Source organism: Phaseolus vulgaris, chromosome 9, assembly GCF_051622355.1.
Source record: "Phaseolus vulgaris cultivar YP4 chromosome 9, ASM5162235v1, whole genome shotgun sequence".
In the NCBI taxonomy this organism is placed as follows: Eukaryota; Viridiplantae; Streptophyta; class Magnoliopsida; order Fabales; family Fabaceae; genus Phaseolus; species Phaseolus vulgaris.
The window spans coordinates 9106977-9127705 of record NC_143506.1 but is presented as its reverse complement, the minus strand read 5'-3'; the positions used below and the strand labels follow the sequence as shown (position 1 = coordinate 9127705).

General features: G+C 38.1%; 1 protein-coding gene across 1 annotated transcript; it reads right to left on the bottom strand.

Annotated features, from left to right (window-relative positions):
• Window positions 1-8390: 8390 nt before the first annotated feature.
• On the bottom strand, window positions 8391-12145 carry LOC137821613 (putative mitochondrial adenine nucleotide transporter BTL3). The gene is made up of 4 exons (XM_068626294.2): window positions 11554-12145; window positions 11119-11422; window positions 9551-10018; window positions 8391-8907 (listed from the first exon to the last, which is right to left on the bottom strand). Exons 1-4 carry the CDS (start codon window positions 11961-11963, stop codon window positions 8839-8841), a joined length of 1251 nt encoding a protein of 416 aa, XP_068482395.1. The 5' UTR covers window positions 11964-12145; the 3' UTR covers window positions 8391-8838.
• Between the last annotated feature and the right edge of the window lie 8584 nt (window positions 12146-20729).

Here is a 20729-nt window from a genome sequence, read left to right as displayed (position 1 = left end):
TCTGTTTCATTAAAGATCAATTCTGCATGTCTACATATTCAAACTGCCCTGAATAACCTAATTGAAGCTGTTGAGGCGTCCAATGCAAACAATACTAGGCCCAAAACAAGTGAGGCCCACTCATGTTGTAGCGGAGCCCAAATCAAAGTGGGAGGCATTGGGGTGAGTTAGTGGGTCCAGAGCATGTTGGAGTGGGGGGCACGAAGCTCGTAGTATATGCGCAAGTAATTTTAAGGAGGGTAAGAAAGGGTAAACTAAAGCCACAACGCAAAAATCGGAGATGGGGAACATGAAAGCGACACAACTCAACTCCGGTAGCTTCCAAGGTGTTACAGGCTCATAGCCTATAAAAGAGCCCCCCCCAAACCAACCTCGTTAACCGTGGCAATAGTAACGTAGAGGGAATTAGGGGCGTTGTAGGGCCGGTGAGGTGTTCCAATCTGAATGGGGAAGAATGAGCAATTGTGGGGGATAATTACAATACACCTATGCGGATTCGTAGGCTACGAGTTCTATGGGAGATTTGGGGAATCAAGTGTGCAGTCATGGAGGTCCAAAGCGGGAGTAGGGTCCCTTCACTACGGAAACAACTCGTCATCCAAGTTGAGTTTAAGCTCTAATGCTATTATTGATAGTGATATCATTAACTGTAACAATCGAATCAGGAATGATGAGAATATAGCGGACCAATATGTTGAACAAGGTGCTTAGATGTATCCAAATCCAAATGGAATGCATGAAGATCCTTATTGCTGGTTGTGTGTGTCTATAAGTAGTTCAATTTGTTAATCCACTCCTTGTCACTCCTTGTCATGATCCAAGGTTAAATGAATCTTAATCTTTTTGAAGAAAGGTATGTTTTTTTAAAGAAAGTGAAAATTCAATTTGTTGAAATGTCAATTCAACCAGTTGCTTTACACTTAGTGGACTTTGAAATGTCGATTCAACCAGTCAGAGCCCATGTAGAGCCACGTTAGCCCCAACCGACTCGGTTCGACATCGACCCGGAACAATGTAGAGTAGAGTCAGCCCGGACCAATGTCGAATGGGGTCGGCCCGAGCCGATGTTGAGCGAGATCGGACTGGGCCAATGTCGAGCGGAGTCGGCCCGAATCGACCAATGTCGAACGAAATTGATTTGGGCCGATGTCGAGCGAAGTAGGGTCGGGCCGATGTCGAGCGAAGTCAACTCGAGTCAATGTCGAGCGGACTCATCCCGGGATGATGTCGAGTGAACTCGGCCCGGGTCGATGTTGAGCGGACTCATCCCGGGTCGATGTCGAGTGGACAACCCGGATCAATGTCGAGGGGAGTCGGCTTGGGTCGATGTCGAGTGGAGTCTGCACAGGCTGATGTCGACTGCAGAGGGCTCGAGCCGAAGTCAACCAGGGTTAGCCCGGGCTGAAGCCGACCAGTGTCGACTCGGGCTGATTTTTGGAGTTGGCTTGGGTTGATGTTGACCAGAGTCGGCCCGGGTCGAGGTCGACCGGAGTCGACACAGGCCAATGTCGTCTAGAGACGGTTCGAGCCGATTTTTGGAGTCGGCCAGGGTCGTTGTCGAGCGAAGTTGGCTCTGGTTGATGTCGAGCAGAGTCGACCCTGACCGATATCGAGCAGAGTCAGCTTGGTCAGATGTTGACTGTAGACAACCTGAGTCGATGTCGATTGGAGCCAGTCGTATTTGATTTCGATCGGAGTCGGCCCGTGCCGATGTCGAGCGAGTCAGCCCGGGCCAAAGTCAACCAGTCTTGGCCCAGGCCGATGTCGAGCAGAGTCAGAAGGGGCTGAAGTTGAGCGAATTTGATCCGGGTTTATATCGGCCGATGTCGACTTAGTCTGATGTCGAGTGGAGCCGGCTCGGGTCGATGTCGATCAAAGTCAGCACGAGCCTGTCGATCAAAGTCGGCACAAGTCGATGTCGAGCGTTGTCGGCCCGGGCTGAAGTCAATCAGTGTTAGCCTAGGTCGATTTCTAAAGTCAGCCTAGGTCAATGTCGACTTGGGTCGACTTGGGCTGATTTTGAGTGGAGTCGACCGGAGTTGATGTCTAGTGGAGTCAGCCCGGTTCGGTTTCGATCTGAGTCGACACAAGTCGATGTTGACGAAGTAAACCCGAGCCAAAGACAACCAACGTATGCCTAGGTTGAAGTCGACCAGGGTCAGCTCGAGTTGAAGGCGACCAGCGTCAACCCAGGTTGATGTCGACCGGAGTTGGCAGAAACTGATGTCTATTAGAGACGGCCTGGGCCAAGTCAATCAAGGTCAACCCAGGTTGAAGTGGACCAGTGTCAGCTCGGGCCATTTTTTAGAGTCGGTCAGGGTTGATGTCGAGCAAAGTCGGCCCTACCTGATGTCGAGCGGAGTCGACCCTTGCCGATATCGACCGGAGTCGTCCTGGTCAGATGACCGTTGTCAACCTGGGGCCGATGTTGATTGAAGTCAGCCCAGTTCTGTTTCGACCCGAGGTCGACCCGGGCCATTGTCGATTGAAATCAACTTGGGCCCATTTCGAGTGGAAATGACCTGAGTGGATGTCGCCAAAGTCAGCACGAGCTGATGTCGAGCTTAGTCGGCCCAAGCCGAAGTCGACCAGAGTTAGCACGAGCTGATGTCGAGCTTAGTCGGCCCGAGCCGAAGTCGACCTATGTTGGCCTAGGCCGATTTTTTGAGTTAGCTTGGGTCATTGTCGAGTGGAGTCGGCCCGAGTCGATGTTGAGTGGTGTCAGCCCGGTTCAGTTTCGATCGGAGTTGGCATAGGTCGATGTCGAGTAGAGTCGACCCGGGCCGAAGTCAACCAGTGTCGGCCCCGGCTAAATCATATTGACCGATGTCGAGTAGAGTCAACCCGGTCCGAAGTCAACCAGAGTCGACCCGGGCTGATGTCGAGTGGAGTTGGCCTAGATCAATGTTGACCGATGTCGGCACGAGCCGATGTCGAGCATAGTCGGCCCGGGCCGAAGTAGACCGATGTTGGCCTAGGTTCATTTCGGAAGTCATCCTGTGTCAAAGACGACCGGAGTTGACCTTGGCCGATTTCGAGTGGAGTCGGCCCGGGTCAATGTCGAGTGGAGTCGACCCGGGTTGAAGTCAACCAGTGTCGGCACAGGCGGATGTCAAGCGAAGATGGTCTGGGCTGAAGTCGACTAGTATTGGCCTATGTCAATTTCTAGAGTCGGCCATGGTCGATGTCGAGCGAAGTCATCCCGAGTGGATGCCAAGCAGAGTCGGGCCAAGTCGATGGCGAGTGGAGTCGGGCCAAGTCGATGGCGAGCGGAGTTGGGCGAGGTCGATATGCAGCGCATTCGACTCGGGTCTATGTCAAGCAGAGTCAGCCCGTGTCGATGTCAAGTTGAATCTGCCCAAGCCGATGTCGAGCAGACTTGGCCCAGGTTGATGTCGCCCCAGAGTCGACCGAAGTCAACTTTGGCCGATATCGAGTGGAGTCTGCACGGGTCGATGTCGACCGGAATCGCGTTGTGTCGAAGTCGACCAGTGTTGGCCCGGGTCGTTATCCGAAGTTAGTCTGGGTTGATGTCGACCGTAGTCGACTTGTATCGTTGTCAAACAGAGTCGGCTTGGGTCAATGGTGAGTGGAGTCGGCCCGGGTCGATATGGTGCGGAGTAGGGATGGCAAAGCGGGGCGGGCCGTGCGGGCTGGCCCGCGGCCCGCTGGTAAAAAACGCGGGGCGGGCTGACCTTTTCAACCCGCTAACCCGCATTAGCCCGCAACCCGCGTGGGCCAGTAGCGGGGCGGGGCGGGCTGGCCCGCTAACCCGCAAGAAAAAAAATTGGCACTTAGTAGCAGCAGGGCAACGCACAAAAAAATCTACCACTAAAAAACCCGTACAAACCCGTAAAAACTCAAAACAAACCCAATACAAACTCACTGCAACCATAACAAGGGGCAAAAAGAACAACAACTCTTATCCACCAACCCAACATCCCACAAAAACCAACAACCATCGAAATAGAGATACCTATCACCCTAAACTAGGTCATGCCAATGAAATCGATTTCAAACAGGATAAAGGAGCAAGACACCAGTCAGAAAAGGAGAAGCAATTTTATTCAATTGAGCCAAAAGTTATCTTATTTTTATTGTATTATTTTTATGAAAAATGAATTAATTAATTGTCATTCTTTTAATATATGCAGATGATGGGGAAGATTATAATTATGAAAAAATGGATGAAAGTTCTGGCATCCAATGTTATTGAAATGGAAGAATGTCAATAATGTTTATGTTTAATGTTTTTGAATTAATGTTTATGTTTAATGTTTTGGAATTAGGTATTTTTAATGTTTTGGAAGTGGAAGAATAGTGATATTTGATATTTATCTTAATGCTTAATGTTTTGATGTTTGACTATATTTGAAAAGGAAGAAAAAAAAATTAGGTTGGATAATAACAAATATATAGGATTAATTTGACAATTTTTTAATAACAAAATGTAAAAAAAATAAATATTTAATTATAAAAAAAAAGAATGCGGACTGGCCCGCAAACCCGCGGGCCAGCTCTTATGCGGGGCGGGTTGGGAATTCTAGCCCGCAATAACTTTGCGGGGCGGGCCAACCCGTCCCGCATCTTTGCGGGCCAAGCGCGGGGCGGGCCAATGCGGGGCGGGCTGTCCCGCTTTGCCATCCCTAGTGCGGAGTCTCCCTAGTTCGAAATTGAGCGAAGTCGACCTGGGTTTATATCGAGCGAAGTCAGCCCGAGGCGATGTCGATTGGAGTCGAGCTTGGGAGTCGACTTGGGTCAATGTCGAGCGAAGTCAGTCTGAATTGATGTCGAGCAGAGTCGGCCTGAACCGTTGTCGGGCAGAGTCGGGTCGGGCAAATGTCGACTAGAGTTGGCTGTGGCCGATGTAGAGCTTTGTCAACATGAGCCAATGTCGAGCTTAGTCAGCCCGGGCCCAAGTCGACCTATGTTGGCCCAGGCCGATTTTTTGAGTCAGCTTGGGTCATTGTCGAGTGGAGTGGGCCCAGGGCATTGTCGACCAGAGTCAACTCGATGTCAACCAAAGTCGACCTAGGCTGATTTCGAGTGGAGTCGCACGGGTTGATGTCGAGTGGAGTCACACTGGTTGATGTCGAGTGGAAACAGTCTGGTTTGGTTTCGATCAGAGTCGACACAGGCCGATGTTGATCAGAGTCAACCAGGGCCGAAGTCAACCAGTGTCGTCCCGGGCTAAAGTCGACCCTCGTCGACCTGGGCTGATTTTTAAAGTCAGTCTCGGTCGATGTCAAACGAATTCAATCCGGGTTTATGTTGATTGGAGTCGACCTGGGGCGATGTTGAGCGGAGTCGGACCGAGTCGATGTCGAGGGGAGTCTGCTCGGGCTGATGACGAAAGAAGTCGGCCCGGGTCGATGTCGAGTGGAGTCTACCGGATCGATCTCCACTCCAAATTGACCCGGGTCGTTGTCGATCGAAGTCTACTTGGGTTGATGTTGAGTGGAACCGGCCCAGGTCGATGAAGACCAGAGTCGACACGAGCCGATGCCGAGCGTAGTCGGCCCGGGCCGAAGTCGACCAGTTTTGGCCCAGGCCGATTTTTGGAGTCAGCCTGTGTAGATGTCGAGCAGAGTCTGTCCGGGTCGATGTCGACCAGAGTCAACCCGAGCCGATGTCGACCTGGGCTGATTTTGAGTGGAGTCAGCCCGGGTCAATGTCGAGTGGAGTCGACCCAGGCCGATTTCCAAAGTCGTCCATGGACGATGTCGAGCGGAGTCGGGCCAGGTCCATGGCGAGCGAAGTCGGGTCAGGTCGATGTGGAGCGTATTCAATTTGGGTCTTTGTCGAGCGGAGTCGACCCGGGTCTATGTCGAGTTGAGTCTGCCCAAGCCGATGTCGAGCAGAGTTGGCCCGTGTTGATGTCGACCAGGATTCGACTGTAGTCGACTTGGGCCGATATCGAGTGGAGTCGGCCCGGGTCGATGTCGATCGGAGTCGACTTGGGCCAAAGTCGACCAGTGTTGGCCCGGGCCGATATCCGAAGATAGCCTGGGTCGATGTCGGGCGGAGTCGACCTGTATCGTTGTCAAGCGGAGTCGGCCCGGGTAAATGGTGAGCGGAGTCGACCCTGGTCGATGTGGAGCGGAGTCGATCCGGGTGGATGTGGAGCGAAGTCGACCCGAGGCGATGTCGAGTGGAGTTGGTCTGAGGCGATGTTGAGGGGAGTCGACTTGGGTCGATGTCGAGCGAAGTCAGCCCGACTCGATGTCGAGCAAAGTCGGCCCGGACCGTTGTTGATCGGAGTCGGGCTTTGCAAATGTCGATCGGAGTTGGCCCGGGCCGATGTCGAGGTGAGTCACCTAGAGCCAAGGTTGATTTGCCACCGAACCCATGTAGAGTCAAGTCAACCCAAGCTGAGTCAGTCTGGGTTCAGGTCTATTTGGGTTGGGCCAATGTATAATTGAGTGGACCAAAGTCCATGTCGAGTCGAGTGGGTCAAAGTACATGTTAAGCCAATTGGGCCCGAAACTTTCAAGCTAAATCGGTTAGGACCCATATCTAGATAGATTTAATCTAATTAACATAATGAATTTAATCTAATTGAAAAAGTGGATTTAATCTAATTAACAAAGTATATTTAATTTAGATTTAATCCATTTTAAATAGATTTTAAAAAATCCATATAATTTGATCTAGTTAAAATGGATATAAATTTTAAATCCAATCCATTTTATTAGATATAGTTTGGATCTTGATTAGATTTTGAAAAATAATGGGTGTATACCCCCTTCCTACTAAGCCAATTTTATGTGTGGTGAGATTAGATTTAAATTTCTCTTTCTAATACCAAAATGAATATTCAAATGAGACCGCTCACTTTTAAATAGCCCACTATAAACTAATAACAAACCAAATTTATATTCTTTTTCTCCTCTTTGAAGCATGGTTGATTTTGATAATTTTATGCTGGAAATAGTGTTAAAACTAAAAACCGTCTATTCCCTAGTATCGGCGTGATCAAGAGGTGATCCAGACAGCATTCAAAGTGTGTTATTTTCCCGTGAGAATACGAGAAAACCCTAACCTACACTTAGACTCCTTAATCCCAATTTATGTACAGTGGGGCTTGTTAATGATCCTAATCATCTCCAATCAAGGCATGTTGTGCTACCTCAATCTTTCGAGATTGGTTTCGTGTACCTTATACCTACAGGATAATGTGAGTTTTCTGAGATCTCAGGAATAACAACTCGTATCCCTTAGGGTTAGGAGTTTTCTGTCTTTGCTGGATTAGACAAATTAAAGTTTACTGGATCGAACTCCTTACCAAATCTTGAAAGTGTTGGTTTAATAGGTCTAATCCAAGTCCTATCCTCAAGAGAGTAAATAGCCCCAAGCCTCATGTAGAGAGCACGATGAGGCTACTGAAGGATTGCTCAAGAGATTGGATCCAGGTCTAATCCCAACAAGGTACACAACCCTCAAGCACAATGAGACTACTAAGGATTACTCACAGTCGGATCTATGTCTCATACTTAAGAGGGTACACAACCCTCAAGCGTAGAGTGTGATGAGGCTATTGAGGAATCCCTCTAACAGTTAAATCTAGGTCTGATCTCCATGATGATACAAGTTTTGAGCACAAAGTGTAATAAAGCCACAAACATATTGTTCAAAAGGTTTGGTCCAAACCTCACATCTAGGAGAGTCGATAACTCTCAAATCTCGAGTGCAGAGTACAATAAGACTATGAACACAGAGCATGATGAGACTACCTAATGATTGTTCAAAGGATTGGATCCAAATCCGATCCCAAGGAGTGTACGTCTCTCTAAAAAGGTCTAGCCCATCTTTGATAAACTACAAATGAATCATATCTATGATGTGCCTCAACCGCACACAGGATATGAAGATTGCGAAACCATAAATCATCCACTCCAGGGGTGTAATAATTGGAGTTCGAAGATACGTTCGCTAGGTGCTCCTCTCTAAGGAATATCAGAGATACTCAGCTGTAAACCACCTTGTAATCCAGTCGTTTCCAAATTCTTCAGGCACCATTTCGGGATGTTACTTTCATTTTTGACAATCCCACTGATCTTATAAGGTAGTGTCCTTTATGTACTCACTCAATCTAAGTTAAGAAGCAGGTGGTGGCGGTGGAGCATAAAGAAAGACAAATATTTTATCTAAATTCTAAGCACCTCCTCTCCTGTACATTGCAGTGCATTTTGATGGCATCAAACCGGCTAAAAACCACCACAGCAGCATTTTTGAGCTTTCTTGATGGGAGCATATATACCCTGCAATCAATCTCACATGTGAAAAAGTTTCACAATGGTCCACACAAAGTGGGAGATTTCTTTTTTCCTAAATTGACTGAACATTTTCTCTATTTGATCAAAACCCGGTGCACTCACAAGTAGATGATCTAGTAAGGTAATGAGTTTGTCTTTATAAGATAAGCAAAGTTTCAGGTTACAACCTAAAGTAAATGGACTTTGCTTGTACACCCCTTGATAACGATAAAGAATTTGTGCCTGACAGAGAAAAGGTAACAAAATTGTGTACACCTAATGAGAATACGGGTCAATATCTGGGAGTGACTAGATACATTTATTTGCACTTTGCAGACTTGAAGCCTGGGTATATTGACCAAAGAGTTAATCCAAAAATTCTGTTGTTAATAAACATGGCAAGGGTACAGTGATCGGTCCTACAGGATGGCAAACCTGAACTTTGCTTTCACCCTCAAAAGAAGACATCAAATTCGATTGCCAATTAAAATGTATCGTTACCCTTCTGCAACTATTTTAGCCGCTCGCCGTGGTCATGCTACAGCTTCTTATCATTTTATATACCTTTGAGTCTATTCGTTACCTACTCCACTTTCAGAACAATCTTCATGAACTCATAGACAAAGAAACTTATTGAAGCTGAAGGAAGTACCTGATAATGGGAAATTAAAATATGAAATTTATTCAACTTGTATGATAGATTAAAAACAACCTTAAGCAGTAAGGGAATAAAAAGGAAAAAATGGCAGAAAAGTCGTTTTAATTTATAAACTATATGATAATAATTAAAACAAACATCTATTAAATATATAAATTTAACAAAAGAAAGCAATCTTAAAGCAACAGAGATTTTTCTGTTACGGTCTCTTCTATTTTGGTCAGCTTTCATTATGGTTCCTAATCTAAACTTGCACAATAAACAGATAAAATCGTTTGTTTTTTGGTATATAGTGGAGTGTTACAGGAGTAAAGACAAATGGTCAAAACATTTTATAAATAAGACGTTACTTTGTTAAAAGAATTAGATAAGGATGATATACAAGCAACTGCGATCACATGGTACAATGAAAAATGGAATTTAGATTATGCGAGCAAACAGAAACATCACCCTCTATGTCCCTTAATGTAAATCAATCTTCTGTACATTAGAAACCTTAAGCAGTTCTAATTTACTGAATCATTAATATGAATGGATTCACAACCAGAGGACAATACTCCTGATTCCTAGGGAGAGAAATCCACTAAGTCCAGTAAAATACAAAGTAGTGCAGGCCAAGAGGTTGTGAATTTAATACCTGTAATAAGCTGGGAACAAGTCCTGCATAGAGAGCTGGAATGCCTCCCTGTTCAACTATTTTAACCAACGTTGCAAAAGAACTTAATTTGGTAGCCTGGACTTGCAATTGAAGTCGCCTCCTCACCACTTCAAATGGGTACGTAGCAGCTTCTGCACATGCACCAGCTATAGCCCCATTCAACAATGTTCTTACTGGACCCAACTCAAGCTGATCAAAGGCACTCAATTCCTTACCCTGTTTATGCATATTCTTTATTCTCTTCTTTCCTTCCGGTGAATGCAGATAAGCTGATTTGAGTATATCATATACACCATAAAAAACTGCACCAGACGGAGCCATACTTATAATTGATGGTACTAAACCCTTGTACAGGGAAAAGAATCCTTCAGTTCGAATCATGTATTGGAAAGCATCAATTACACCACCCAAAGCTTCTCCTCCAGGTGCCACCAACTTGGTTCGGATCTGTAAGGAACCCCATAGTAATTTTTTCCCAGTGAATACTAGAAAAATAGCTAAATAGTAATGCTTTAGTTTTCACTAACTACAAAACCTAATTATCTTTAATATATGCTTCAGGTGCTCATTCATACTGATTGCTAAATAAATAGACTAATTTACCACATGTTGCACCATTTTCCTACAAGTCCTAGTTAGAAATAGAACATGGTCATTATAAAGGGAATTATAAACGCTTTGAGAGTGTGTAATCTTGGCAATGTGGGACTATATGCCTTTTGTAATACACAAAATTCACAACATTTACCACACGTTGCACCATTTTCCTACAAGTCCTAGTTAGAAATAGAACATGGGCATTATATAATTACTTGGAAGGAGACATGAGATTAATTTGATCCTTTCATTTCAGCTTCTAACATGGCCTTGTATTTGGGATAGTAACCCACGTTGTATTATTTATATTATGCCCAAATGATATGTCCCTGTTATGACTTTGGAGTTAATCTGATAGGATCCATGTCGAAAAGAAAACATCTTATGCCAATAAAACTCTTACTTTTAATTTAACTTCACACATAACAGAAAAATATTCAGGCACACAACTAGCTAACCAGGAAGAAAAAAAAATCAGACTTTTCTGAATGACTAAAATTGACTGATGGTGGGGGGCTGGGGATCAACGGTTACATCAGCATAGCAATAAATTACTAAAATAATTTTTTTCCCCTCCATATAATTCATTCGTAATGATGCCATATCCAGTCCAAATATTTCCTGAACTAAATGAACTGAAAAAGAAAAGTTAAGAGCTTAAAATGTTTGCTTGAAGACAAACCGTTGTTAAATAAGATAACAGGAAGGTTGCTATTAAGTCATTTGAAAATGATAAACAGTTAAAAACCACAATATTAATTGTAGTTGTTGAAAGCTTACTGGGAGAGGTTGAGCAAATACAAAACTAATAATTCAAAGACATCTTCATCATTGTTAATGCATAAATTTTGTAGCTGTATATGCTTCCTTTTCACATGTATGCAATTTTATTCAGTTGGGATGCAACAGAGAAAGCAAACTACGAAATCATAATTCAAAATGCTACATACAGTGTCAAGTGGAAGGCAAATAATGGTAGCAGTAATCCCAGCAGCAGCACCAGCAATAAACCTCTCAAAATTGGTAGTTTCCTCATTCCCAGAAAACCTCAGCAACTGCTTTCTATAAGTATCGTAGGCACAAAAATTAACCGCTTTGAATGGAGCTGTTCGCAGAATATTTACAAGGTTCCCTTTCCAAAAGCCTCTCAACCCTTGAGAAGCGGCAATTTTGCTAATAAGCTCGAATATATTCCTCTTCTCACCCCGAACTATGTATTCCAACTTCAGTCTTTCAAGTGGAGCAACACAAGTTCTTATAAAAGAAAACAAAAAGAAAAGATAAATGTCACACAAATATTAATTATTATGCAAAATCTTTCTCTTTTCTTTTTTTCTTTTATGGAAAATAATAACAGTAACGTGAATCTGTGAAATTAAATATACCTAGACACCATAGCCGCAATAGCACCAGCCCAGAGATGCTTGGTGGTGTTGACGGCATTGCCTCCACGCACCTTAACCTTTCTTTGCTGGACGACGCCGTTGGAGGTGGTGCCCTGGAGGGACACCTGTTCGCCATTTGGCAGTTTGGGTTCGGTGACGAGTTTTGCAGTCGGCAAGCTCACTGATAAGAAACACCCGGCCGGAAACCTCCTCCGTTGGCGGCGAGGGTTGGATTCGGAAGAAGTGGCGGCGTGAATCTTTAAAGAAACCGAACGCAGAAAAGAATCGGGAATTTTGGGCTCAAGAAACAACCCTCCGGTGAAGGAACCATAATCGGAAAATGAATTGAAGAAAGTGAGGGGAGAATGTGTACTTTGTTGCTGGCAGAGGTCCCCTTCCTGCTTTGTCATTCTCAGAAAGAAGGGTGTGTGCCCTTTCTTACATCATGATTTGCTTATTTATGAGAGATCTCAAATTAATCACACAGAGAAAGATAGAGTGAATACAGTTCCAAAACAAATAACAACTATTTTTTTTTTACCTTCTTTTTCCCTCTGAGTTTCAAATACTACTACAATACAACAGTTATCTCTTCCTTCCTAACTAACATTATCTCTTTATCAGTTTATTTTCCTCTTTTTTTCTCATAAAAGTGTTTGATAAAGTTAATAAATTAAAAATTTATTTAATTGGTTTATAAGTTAATATGATTAATATAAAAATATTTGTTAAATTTATTTTAAAAACTTCTAATTTATAAATTATTTTATTAATTTTTTAACTAATAACTTATTTATTTATTTTATTATTATTATCTTAAATATAAAATTATAATTATATAATAATGTTTTATCTTATTTTATTTTATTAAAAATTTTAGTTTTGCCAAATAGATTCTTCTTAATTTCATTTATATAAAATTTGAATTGTTGTACTAAGTTGCTGCAAAGGAAAAAAAAAATTTGTTTAAGTAAGTTACCATCAATATTTGGCAAATTGTGACATAAATGGGCATACAGTTTTCAAGATAAATGGGCATAGTTATTCAAATCACATTAAATGTATATATTCAGTTAGTTGAGTGTGGGAATCTGTCAATTTAACTAATTGCAACTTCCAAGACACTAGAAAACCAAAGAAGTAAAGAATAATAAAGTTGAATTTTCTTACAATATTTTGTGGCGACCGATTTACATTTTTTTTATAAAGATATATTCATATACAGTGTTCTATATTATATAAAAAAAAGTTGTCACAAAACTAAAACAAAAGTTCAATTTTTGACTAAAACTAGTAAAATTTGAGTAATTCTCTGTATAATAAATTAGTTTCACCCCGTCATAAAAAATGTGGCCTTTAGTTATTTTTTTAACTTTTTTGTCATTTTTAAATAAAAAAGCCATATATAAATCCCTATATAGAGTATTATTATTTAACAATTTATTATGAATTTTATGTTAGAAGACGCGTATTATATGATAATATATTTTATGTAATTTTAAATTTACTTATTTTTTAATAATTTTATATAATTTTATTAAATATATTAAATAGTATAAAAATAAATATTTATACTATCAAAATTATAGATAAAAGTAACACGTAACCATTTTTTTATTTACTTGATTAAAAATTTGAGTTCTAAATATATAACTATGGTAAATATTTCAAAAGACAATTTTGTAATATTAATAATTTCATTATTTATTATTTTTTTACAGCATATATATATATATATATTAGGAAATATAATTAATATTTTCATTATATAAAAAATATTCTTAACAATTTTAGTACTTTACTTACCTTACAAATCTAGGACATTACCAACATGTGACTCTGGATCGTGAAGTTCTTACACTAGAATGAATAGTTGTCAATTGGCCTATGCACCCATATATATAATGCCTACAAATATTTTACTCTCTATTCTCTAAGTTGAACCTTCTCTAGATTCTATAACTCACTCATACTCCACAATCACCACATAGAGCCCAAACCTTTTATTTGTGTCATCCCAATCTCAATCACATGCATATATAGTCACAAAAATCACACCCACATCCACATGCATATAATCATATCTCAACTACATCAATGTTATTATAATATCAATCATACAACTTACCAACTTTTCACAACAAAAATTTAGTATTTCAGAATTAAACACAACCAACAAATTATCACAAAAAATTATATAATCAACATACATTCATAGACCAATCCCAAACTCACTTGAAATTCAAACATTTATTAAGCATAATTTGTCAAATGTAAGTTACCTATCCTATATTTTGAACACTCATCACCCTTATATTATAAAATTAAATACAAAAAAACGAGTGATCGTTAAATCAGAAAAATTATAATAAAATTAGAAACAAAATAGAAAATAATAAGTTAAAATAGAACAACATAACAGGAAACAAAAATCTTGTCTATCAGTTTTATACTAAAAATAAAACAAATAAATTATTTATAACTTTGATTAAGGTGATTTTTGAATTTAATCCTTGGTTTTCATATCCAAAAAGTCATTTTTTAATCCAAAATTTCCAAACTCTATACGTACAAAATAGAGCATAACATGAAAATTAATCATATTAGTGTTTAGATTATGAGAGATGATTCTCCTTACTTTAAAAAAAAAAGAGTCTTGTAATTGTTCAAGGATGTAAAAGAAAGCTCAAAGTACTTCCAAGAAGAATTGAAATTACTAAAGAGAAATAGTAGAGTAGGAAACAAGAATAAGGGAGTAAAGCAAAATTTAAAACTAAGAAAACCTATTAACTTAACCCTAGAATGGAAAAAGAAAAATAAGAAGGAGACTTACCTCTTGTGCTTTTCTTCTTAGTTGTGAGCAAATGACACAAATTTGTCTATTCATGAAGTTCGTACGAAAACAAAAATATAAATAAAATAAATAAAAAAATATATTAATTCCTTTTACCCTTCATCGATGGTTGTCAAAGAGAGAATGAAAAAAAATACCTAAACTTATCCTTTATATTAAATTACTCATGTCATGCTTTTATTATAATTTTTGTGTGGGTAAATTAAAACAAATGGGTTTCGGCTCAATTCGTTTCATTTTCTGAATGGCTCACCATCGTATTCTTGGCCCAAAAATCCTCAATCGCCCTTGCATACAAACTTTAACGCTTTCAGAATTAATATTTCAAGGAAATTGATGTAGCAGGCAAGATTCAAACTCAAGTCTTTTCAATGACTAAGAAAACATTATCCACTACATCATACAAGTTCTTTGATCATAATATCATTTTTATTATACTTATTATTATTAATATAATTTATAAATATTAATATAATTATTATTATTAATAATAAAATAAATTACTCATATTATTACTATTATTATTAATAATAATATTATTATTATTAACATTATTATTAATATTATTATTAACATTATTATTAATATTATTATTAACATTACTATTAATATTATTATTAACATTACTATTAATATTATTATAAATATTATTAATATTATATTCGTATTATTAAAATTAATATTGTTAATATTATTAATATTGTTAAGTATAATTAAAATCATAATAATACTAAAGAATTTGTTTGATGTAGTGGTTAAATCTAACTTATAATCTCTTCTAACTTATAATCCAAAATCTAATAATCAACTATATTCCATGATTCTAAGTTAATTCTATAACTATCACGAAATGACTCATATTTCTCAAATTGCTTATGATACTCTCTTTCAGCCTTTACAATGCACTTCTTAGTTCAACTCTTACCTTGACAATGGACTAGGGTTATTAACTTGTTCCTGCTGGGGAGATGGGACCTTGAGAACTATTGAAGTTTTCGTCTTTTTCCGTCGGTCGGGCAGGTTGTTGGGTGCTTGACTGGGGTACTTCTCGTCTTCGTGTTTCTCCCTCGGCTCTCGCTATCAGGCAAACATTGGAAAACTATATTAACACACTTATAAAGAATATTGCATATGTGTCATCTCGTTACTTACAACTTACTACATTATTATGTGCTTCAGTTGGAAAACATTAATTTCTTTTAGAGATCATATTCAGTAACTATAACTATGACATCTATAGAGCATGTAGTCAACTTTGAAACTCTTTGGATATTGTATTAATTTAAGAATAAGTTACTTACTCACACACTTAGTCTTAATATGTTTGTATCATATACATTTTCGCTAATTCTTTAAGATGATCTTATGCTTCTTTTGTGAGAAATAACATCTTTAAAATTATAATGGATATCAAAACAAAAATCCTAGTTCATTCAGCCATTGCACACATATAACATTTAAATTTATTTAAGTTACTAATTAAAAGTTTTATTTAACTTTTTTTTTCTTAAACCAAATAAAAAAAATTTAGATAAAATTTATTCTCTATTTTTAAATACATCCATTACCATTTGCACTAATTAATTACTTCATCTTGAATTTATATTCTTAAATTTATGTATATTTTATATAATATTTACAAAATTTAAATACGCATTTTTTTTTACTTTTCTTTTACTATTTTTTAATTAATTATTATTTTTCTACATGTTTTCAAATCTTTATAAACTTTTTAAGATAACTTCATTTAAATAATTTCAAAATTAAACACTTCCTCAATGTAATTTAACTAATTTATATCATAATTTCAAAAATAAAATAGTTATAACAATATATAAATAAAATAAATTTAAAATAAATAATTTTTTAAATAATAAAATATTTTATATAACATTTAAATAATTTAAATATATATTTTCTTTTACTCAATTAATTTTAAATCAAACACTTATTTAAATTAATAAATTTAATTTAACTAATTTATATTCAAAATTGATAAATTAAATAATTTATTATAATATTAAAGAAATAATTTTAAAATAAATATAATAAAGAATTAAATATTAAAATATTTATTATACATTAAATAAATTTAAATTTTAAAATCCTAAAAATGCGTGGGCCATTGCGGACACATATGCGTGGGCTTTGTGGCCGACGCATATGCGTGGGCCGCGGCCGACGCAAACTGATTTTTTCTTAAAAAAATAAATTAAATCCATTTTTGCGTCCAAGGTCATTCTTGCATGGGCTTTTAGTCATTTTGGCCGATGAGAGTAGTGTCTACAAGTGGCTCACGCAAGAATTTGGAAGCTAATTCTTCATTTTGCGTCCAATGTGATTCTTGTGTGGGCTTTTACCCATTTTGGCCGACGAGAGTAGCGTCCGCTACTGGCCCACGCAAGATTTTGGAAGCTAATTGTTACTTTTCTTGTAGTGAAATGTTGCAACCTTATTACAAAGATGAAAAATTATATATCATATACAATTTCTATAAAACACAAAGTATTTTGATATTTCAACCCAAAAAAAACCAAGCTTTCGAAGATTTAAACCAAAAACACCTCTCCAACACATTATAGCTTAGGAGAACCTAATTTTTAGAAAATCTCCATGGCTTCCTCTTACACTATTACATCTCCATATACAAAATGAATATTCATGCTAAAAGTAAAAGTAGCAAACGTTGTTTTGCATATATTATTAAATATGTCCATAATAATCCTTTATGTGCTTTTCTCCATCTTTTATTGTAAAATTGTAATCAAACGTCCACCAAAGCCATGGACGTAAACTGCAAAAATCTATAAATAATCACATCAATTTCTTCTTCTTGAATTTCCCGATAAACTATGGGGAAATGGACATATTCAAGGTGTTTCAAAAATGGCTAAGAGTGAAAGAGGTATTCATTTCATGTAGGTTGAATAAGTGGGGGAGAAGATTCGGGTTTGTCAGGTTCTTTGAAATGGAAAATGTGGGACATATGGGAAAGGAGCTTGATCAAATCTATTTAGGTAATATAAAATTGTATGTTAACATCCCCAGATATCGGAGAGCAAAACATGAAGTAAACATAGATAGAAGAAGGGAATGGAGGAATACGAGCTGGGAAGAGTCTTGGAAGACCAGAAAACAGTGCGTGGATGTACATGTAGTGAATAGGAAGATGAGAGGCAAGGAGGTATGGGTGGAAAAGAAAGGGAAAAAAATATTTTGTTGATTCCGTAAGAGGTTCTTCACAAGACAAATGGAAAGGCTCCATCATCACGACTAAGCAACATTCTATGCCATGAATGCAGAACAACGTTAAAGGCTAGTTCTCAACAGAGCTGGACTTCACACAACTGGGTGAAAAATTTATTAAAGGGGGAATGAATATGATTAGAGTGAGGTACATGGGGGATAATCTCGCTTTACTAACGCCAAAAGAAGGGGAGTGCATGGAGGAATTAATCAAGCTTAACAAAGAGTAGTTTGAGAGTGTGTTTAATGTTATTGACCCTTGGTCAGAATCATATGTAGTTGGCCACAAATTGGTTTGGGTAAGGTTCTATGACCTCCCTTTATCACTTTGGAGTATCACTTTGGAACAAGGATTGCTTCTCCAAAGTGATAGGTGAAGTGGCTACACTGGTGACTGTCGACAAGTCTACGGTGTCTTGGGAGAATCTTGAATATGCAAGATTGCAATTCTGAATTCTCAAGAACCGTAATTCTAGACTGGCGAAGGGAATGATGATCAATGGTCAAGTGTATAGTATCTTCATTGAAGAGGAGTACCCAAGTGCAAATAGAGGTCATTGAAATTGCCCCTATAACCATTATGCCTCTTCTGGTAGTGACACATCTTCAGATTCCTTTGTGGAAAAAATTGTGGTGTCTGTGAGTAACTATGTAGAAAAGCTTCGGCAAGGGGAAGGGGAGGAGCGTCAACTTGTGGGGAAAGCAGGGAGAGGAGCTAGTCACGGTGCGGAAATGACAAATGTAATGCTAAATGTGGTTAATGTGTATGTTGCATGCAATATGAGTGTCAAGGTTATTCTATGGGAGAAGTTATCTAATATCAAGTCAGCACATCAAGACCTTGCTTGGTGCTTTTATGATGATTTTAATGATGTAAGAAGTGCAAAAGAAATGAGAGGCGTAAAGAAATGGGAGAACAATCAAGGGAAATAAATGGTTTCAATAGCTTCATTGACAATAACTTCTTGATGGAATTGTCGGTTGTAGGGAAGAAATATATGTGGTTGAAGTCAAATGGTTCAGCTAAATGCAGGTTAGACATAGTACTTGTGTCTGAGGAGTGACTACAAAAGTGGCCTACGAGCAAACAATATGTCCAGGCTAGGGAGTTTTCAGACCATTGTGTTATAGTGATGAAATCTCTGGTGAAGGATTGGGATCCAAAGCCTTTCAGATCTAACGATGCTTGGTATATGGATAGGGGCTTTAAAGAGCTGGTGAAACATAAGTGGATGACGTATGAGGTACAAGGGAATGACATTTCGAAACTCAAAGATAAGTTTAAAATGCTCAAGGTTGACTTAAAAGTATGGAACCATGAAGTGTTTGGTCATCTGGACACGAACAAAAAAAAGGATCCCGAAGGAAATAGAGGTACTTGATTGCCAAGATGCTAATGGAGGCCTTGAAGGAGAAGCAAGGCTGAAAAGAATGGATCTGGTTAGTCTGTTGTCAGTGATGAATAAAAAAATTGAATCTCTCATTTGTTATAAGGCTAGAGAAAACTGGAGCAAGCATGAGGACTCGTGTTCAAGATTTTTTCACTTCATGCTAAGATGGAGAAGACTTAGGAATGAAGTTAAGGGTGTAGAGGTTGGGGGCCAGTGGTGTCTTTATGGGGTACAAAAGGGAAATATTTTGGCTGCAATCACCTATTGTTGTAGAAGCCAATAAAGTGTTTATAACACATTGTTGGATTTTGAGGCCTTTTATAAAGTTTTTGCACAAATATGTAATATTGTTGCACCTCCAAATGAAGAGTAAATGTATACTAATTTACGAACCAAAGGTATACTTTTTTTGGCTTGTATATGTTTCAAGATCAATGTCATAAATTTGAGATGACCTTATGTGTTGACATTATATGAACTTAATTAATGAGTATGAGTTATTTTGTTATGTTGTCACTTATTTTTGGGCTTCATGCTTTTTAGATTAATTACTCACTTAAAGATGATGTATATGATTCTTTAAATACATGTGCCACAATGATTACTTCTATATAAAGTAGGGATAGTAATGCGGGTCGGTTCGCAACCCGCTACCAAAAAACGCGGGGCAGACTCATTAATCTAGCCCGATAACTCGCTTAGGCCCGCCCCGCATAACTCGCAGCATGTGCAGGCCAACAGTGAACTGCTGACTCGCATAAATAAAAAAATCATTTATTTATTTTGTAAAAAACAATATACCCCATTCATCCATTATTGTATTGTGACATTTATTTTATTTTATTTAAAAAATGAATTTAATGTACTAAAAAAAGAATTTTTGTTTTAATCATTTAAAGAGTTAGTTTTTTTATCAACAATAAAAAAAATAAAAATAAGAACCACTTTATGGGTCATCCAACCTATGTACAAAATCACACAAAAACGAACAACCCTTCCTCCGAAAAGTTTGTCACTAACTTTCTACTAGAACAAATACAGTCTGATCAACCTAAATAAAACACTTATGTTTAATCGAATACATACAAACTAGAGGATCCGGACACCAGTCAGAAAAGAATAAACAAGAAGAAAAGACTTTAAAGGTTACTCAGGACCAAACATTTAGTTGATTACTCAGGACCAAACATTTAGTTGAGTCATGGAGTTAGTATGAAGAGTAATAGTGGATTTAATTTTAAGTAAAGTCTTATATTTAAAATTTATTAATAAAAACAATAATATAAAGAAGAAATTTCAATATGATAGTTAAAAATTTAGTCATTTTTATTAAAATATGTTGTAGCAAAACTTTGATAAGATATTCTTATACATTACATATATATATGGAAAATAAATGCAAAGCAAAACTTTAATTATTTTTAATGAAGCCGAATTTATATTTATATTTTAATTAAATGGATTGAAACAGGGATAAAAGTTTAATTTTTCTGTAATAGGAATAAATCCTTTTTATAATTAATGAAATTTTAATTTAAAAAAATATTTTTTTTATGCAGGCTGTCTCACAAGCCTGTGGGTTACCTCTTAGGACGGGTAAATGAAATGAGTTTGCACTACTTGTGCGAGACGGGCCAACCCAATCCATATTTAGCGAACCAAACGCATAACGATGCAAAACCGGA